The following is a 5,082-nucleotide window of genomic DNA, read 5'->3' on the forward strand; positions in this document are numbered from 1 at the left end:
CCATGGAATTGCACACACATTCTGCAAACTTGGTTAATTTATTGAATAATATCTTAACTAAGATCACATGGCGCAGGAACTGAGAACGTCCTCCAGGATTTGTTCCTCTAGCTGCCTGCATGCGCTGGCCATGGTGATAAATACCGCCGGTTGTGGCTGCGCCTCCGCACTGCACTGATAGTCATCCACAAAGGTGAACGTGCCCGCCACCGTTTTGCAGTGGCCGCCATCATCGCACCCGGAATCGCTGCTCCAGCTCTCGCAGCCACACTGCGGCGCCTCATCCGGCGGCAGTTGCTGGGCTGGCACGCTGCTGACAACGCGCTCCTCGGCGTGCGGCTCCTGACGACGTCGCGGCCAGCTCCAGCAGCGCTGACAGCCACGTGACATGCTGGCCAGGCAGCAAAGACGAAAGCAGACATCCGAGGCGCCACGCAAACACAAAAAGAATTCGGGCATGAAGCTGGGATTAATCACAGCATAGACCACAATGTTCATGCTCAGCTGGAGGGCATTTAGGGTTATGAATATGACCTCCAGATGCTCCATCAGATCCTCGTCCATTTTATTCGTATCGCCGCCAAAGAGCAGATTGAGGGAACTCTTTCTCGATGTCATGTGCGCCGGCAGCTCACCCACCATATAGAGCGTGATGACAATTAGAATGCTGATTGTGAGCTTCATTTGATGCTGCAGTGGTACGAGAAGCAGTTAAGGGTGTTGGACTGAAGGATTAGACGTAGACATATACCTGATAGCGTTTCTGTGTGGTGCGCTCGTTGTCATTGCAGCTGCTTTGCTGGCATCTTTTGCCCTGCTTGGTCCAGCGGCGAAAGGCAATTATGATGGCCGTATTGCCAATTAGCAAAAATACGGCTGGTATCAGCGCCAACAGGGCAAATGAGAACCAGTTGTGTATCTGATAGAACCTGCAAATGGCTTGAAGAAATCAGGATAACGTTGAAGGAGCCGCATGATAAGTCCACTCACTTGGAATAGTAGAAGTCCGTGACATGGCAGGTGGCCGTATCCAAGTCGACAACAAAACAAAAAAAGTACGGCATATTGACCAGGATGGAGATGAGAATAACGAAGCAGATCATAAAGCGTGCCACCTTGCGACGACAAAATCTGGGTGCACCGTTGCCGACCGTAAAACGTGACAAATAGATAAATCTATCAAGGCTAACGCAGGCCAGTATCAGATTAGCAGCGCCCGTGCTAATGCCAAAGAGCGGCGTCTGCCACTGATAATCATAGGCCACCCAGGCGGCGCTCTGATAGAAATAGCTGCGCGAGAGTGCGGTCAACGTGATGAGCAGGCAGGACACGCAATCCAGCCAGGAAAGGGCGGCCAGGTAAGTGAAAGCCGAGGGCGTCATCTTGGGTCGCATGAAGACGACAGCATTGATGAAGTTCGCGCACAGACCAAACGAGGCCAGGGTGGGCACCGCCAAGCCATAGATCAGAAATATGGTTACGGTTGGCGTGGTGCGCTGAAACATGCACACATCTTTCGAATGGAGCTGGTAGCTGGAGTTGGAATTGGCGCTGGAGTTGGATTTGTTGCTGGCGAAATTCAGGACAAAGTAATCCAACATGTCTGACTAACTGACTGATTGCTGACATACTGAATAGGTGCGAGCGATATGTTTATCTAATTATTCACAAATACAGTCGATAAGATTATCTATAGTTAACGCACACATAATGTTAATTTGTGAGCAATCAAAGATAGCAAGGTACTCAAGTTTCGAAAGCCCAGCACCGACTATAGTTCCAGAGGATTGCATGGGTTTGTGGCATGCTCTGCTTACATAATATTTTTAAACCAACATTTCTTCTGCCTTTATGTCTAATACACATAATTTATTTCCACTTTTGCAAAAATTGAAGCCAGTGGGAATAGAAAGGCATTAAAACCTTAATTGCGATGTTAAGCCATTGAGAATCGAGTAGAAAGGCTAAGGCTTTGGGCTGTTTGCCCAGTTAAGGTAAGACCCTGTATTGTAACTACTAGAGAACTTAATTATTTTGTATTTATTTTAATTTTATAGATTTGTCTTATTCATGTAATTTATTTCAATTTTCAGCAACTCTTAGGAACAGAATTTAAGACTGAGAATTGCGTAGAAAGGCGGTGAAGAATGAGCTGTCTGCTCAGAAGAGGTAACACTTTATATTGTATCTATTAAAAAATGTTTTGTGTTTATTTCTTGTAGATTTGTCCAGTACATATAGTTTACTTCGTTCTTCAGCACCTCTCAGTAACAATTTTAGCCAATGAAAATTGCTTAGAAACGTTTGTCCAGAAGAGGTAAGACCCAGTCGTATATCTACTAGAGAACTTTCTTGTATTGTATTTATTATGATTTTATAGTTTTGTTTAAAGTATATAACTTATTTCCTCCTTCAGCTCATCTAAGAACAAATTTAAGCCAATGAGAAGTGCATAGAAAGGCGCTTATGAGTTAATTGCAATTTTAAGCAAATGAACATCGAGTAGAGAGGCAAAAGGAAGTGCTGTTTGCCCCGAACAGGTAAGACTCCGTACTATATCTTCTAGAAAACTTCCTCCCTTAGTGTTTACTTTGATATTATAGTGTAGTATTTATTCGTGTATATACAAGCATGATTCATGCTTATGCCATTTGATTTACTTCAGTTGTATTTTTTTATTTGTTGGTGATTGGATTTATAAATTACGTATATGTCGTATATCGATAGACGCACAAACAAATGTCCCGACGTATCATTCGTTTTAGTTTAGCTTTTGGCTTGTTTGGTTAGACGCCAAGAATAATATCGGGTTTTTGTTATTTTTTGAAGTAATTTATTGAGTTGAATTTAGGTTTTTTGTATCTTTATATAGTATGCTTACGGCAAACATCGAGATTTGTATTTGATTTGATATATATGTAAATATTTGTTGTTGTTTGTAGTTGAATTCGTACTAAAATTAATGTTTCATTTATAATTAAATATGCGATTTAAAAAAACACACACATATGAGTTGTTCAAAAATACTTAAAAAATAATTGAAGTATGTTGTAAAAATGTTTTTGCTCTAAATAAAAATCAAATAACAATAATAAGTGTATATATTCAATATATATATATACATATATAAGTATATAGCTATGCATTTTGTATAGTTCCATAGTAAAATTAATGTTAATATTAATGCATAGTATATATTTTTAATATTTTAAACAGACTTGGAAATTTTGTTTTGTTGTTGCCATCAAATTCATTAAAGTAATCAATTAACTATAGTTACTCATACTACACACGCACACATGCACATTTATAAATTTATTATTATTTATTTATATTAAATAATGTGGTATATCATATCATATACGAGCAAATTTACGTGTAGAGTACAATCTGTTGAACTTGAACTTTAAGTGGTACTCGTCATAGTCATATTTAGTCACAAAATTAGTTTATCTCCAATAATAATGTTAGTATTTATTTGCTTATAATATATATATTTGATTTTGAATTATTTAATATTCGACTGTGTTTGAAATAAACGTTTTTAAATGCTTCAAGTTCGGAGTTATACATTTTTTTTGTAATTATATATAAGTTACTTTAGATTTTAAACGAATATTGTATTTCAAATTTCAACTACTTTTGTTAATTTAATTTAAGTTTGTTTTTTGGTTTTTGTGCCCTAGTGTTAGCACATAGCTTGGCTACTAAGTTATCGTTTGATAAGATTCCTTTCTATGTTTAATAGAATATATTTATATAATTAGTTTATGTATACTTGTTCTATATATGCCTTATGCAAAAGCCGACAACTTTGTTGATATAACTCGTCAAATTTTAGAGTATTTCGAATTTCTTATGCTTCTAGAAAGAAAGAGAGCTACAAGAGGCACAAAAGCTTAGCTTAGGCTGCGCTACACAAAATATTTAATTTCGATTTAAATTTAAAATTATTTTTGTAATAATTTTTGTTCTTTTTGGTATTTCTTTTGGTAACTGAAGTTGTTGATATAACACGCATGTGTTTGTTTTAAGCTTATAGTAGATTGTCTTTTCTCATAGTTAAACAGTAGTTAATTAGCAGCTAAATTTTAGTTAGGTACAACACGAAGATAATACATACATATGCACTACATATATGTATATATATATATATTATCCCATCTATAGTTAGACTTTGGAAAGCTACACTTCTGGCGCAGTTGAGAGCAATAAATTTGGTTTATTCTTAGACTAAACCTAAACTTTCTTTTAGCTTTAACTTATTGCTATGCAATTTGTTTTGCGTTTTATTTTTCTTGCTTTTTATTATGGTACATTGAGACTCTATGCCGTTTATATGTATGCATATATTCGGGTAATATATGCTAGAAATCGTTTAATATTCATATAATTTATACACACACATGTACAGCTAATTAAAAGGTGATAAATAAGAAATACGCACATAAGTATGCTATGATATTTCTGAATGTTCGAAAGCAATGAAAAGTGCTCAGAATACATATGTATTTATATACTAAATTGTCCATGACAACTTGCCTAAACGCATATTTCGATTTGCTTATAATGCAGGGGCCAACATTACAATCGAATAACGTTTAAAACTCTCAACCGAAACGTATTATCCTTCATCTAATTGCTGAGTGTGACTAAAAAAGAAACAGAAACTTTAGAGCGAGACAGAGAGAAAGAGAGAGAGAGAGAGAGAGAGTGAGAAGGCGCTAAAGATCAGCTAGTTGGAGAGCATGTGTATATCTATAACTTTATGTGATAACATTGAGATGTTTGCTAAATTGTACTAATATATTTTGTATGCTTAATTTAATACTTGAATCTGAATGTGAATCTTTAGAATTTGAAAAGTTGTCAAATAGTTGGCAAAATTGAAAATATAAATTATGTGAAGCGCATGACTGAGTTAGGGAGAAGTTTTTGTTTAGTTTGGTTGAGTTTAGTTTAGTTCGGTGTTAAGTTGCGAGCAGAGAAAGAAGGAGAGAGCGAGAAATAGAGAGAGAGAGAGAAAAGCGTTGGGTAATGGTATATAAAATAAAAGTTTTTATTGCATAGTTTTTTCTTCTT

At 36.5% G+C, this 5,082-nt stretch overlaps 1 protein-coding gene across 1 annotated transcript; it reads right to left on the reverse strand.

Annotated features, from left to right (window-relative positions):
* Positions 1–63: 63 nt before the first annotated feature.
* On the reverse strand, positions 64–1,601 carry LOC115764450. Its single transcript, XM_030707459.1, has 3 exons — positions 991–1,601; positions 752–929; positions 64–690 (listed from the first exon to the last, which is right to left on the reverse strand). Exons 1-3 carry the CDS (start codon positions 1,599–1,601, stop codon positions 64–66), a joined length of 1,416 nt encoding a protein of 471 aa, XP_030563319.1.
* Between the last annotated feature and the right edge of the window lie 3,481 nt (positions 1,602–5,082).

Source organism: Drosophila novamexicana, unplaced genomic scaffold, assembly GCF_003285875.2.
Source record: "Drosophila novamexicana strain 15010-1031.04,08,12 unplaced genomic scaffold, DnovRS2.1 tig00000858-arrow-arrow-pilon, whole genome shotgun sequence".
In the NCBI taxonomy this organism is placed as follows: domain Eukaryota; kingdom Metazoa; phylum Arthropoda; class Insecta; order Diptera; family Drosophilidae; genus Drosophila; species Drosophila novamexicana.

Coding starts and splice junctions, on each gene's coding strand:
- LOC115764450 (XM_030707459.1), bottom strand. CDS start 1,601: ATGTTGGATTACTTTGTCCTGAATTTCGCCAGCAACAAATCCAACTCC. Junction 930..990: donor ACGGACTTCTACTATTCCAA/GTGAGTGGACTT, acceptor AGCCATTTGCAG/GTTCTATCAGATACACAACT. Junction 691..751: donor CCACACAGAAACGCTATCAG/GTATATGTCTAC, acceptor GTACCACTGCAG/CATCAAATGAAGCTCACAAT.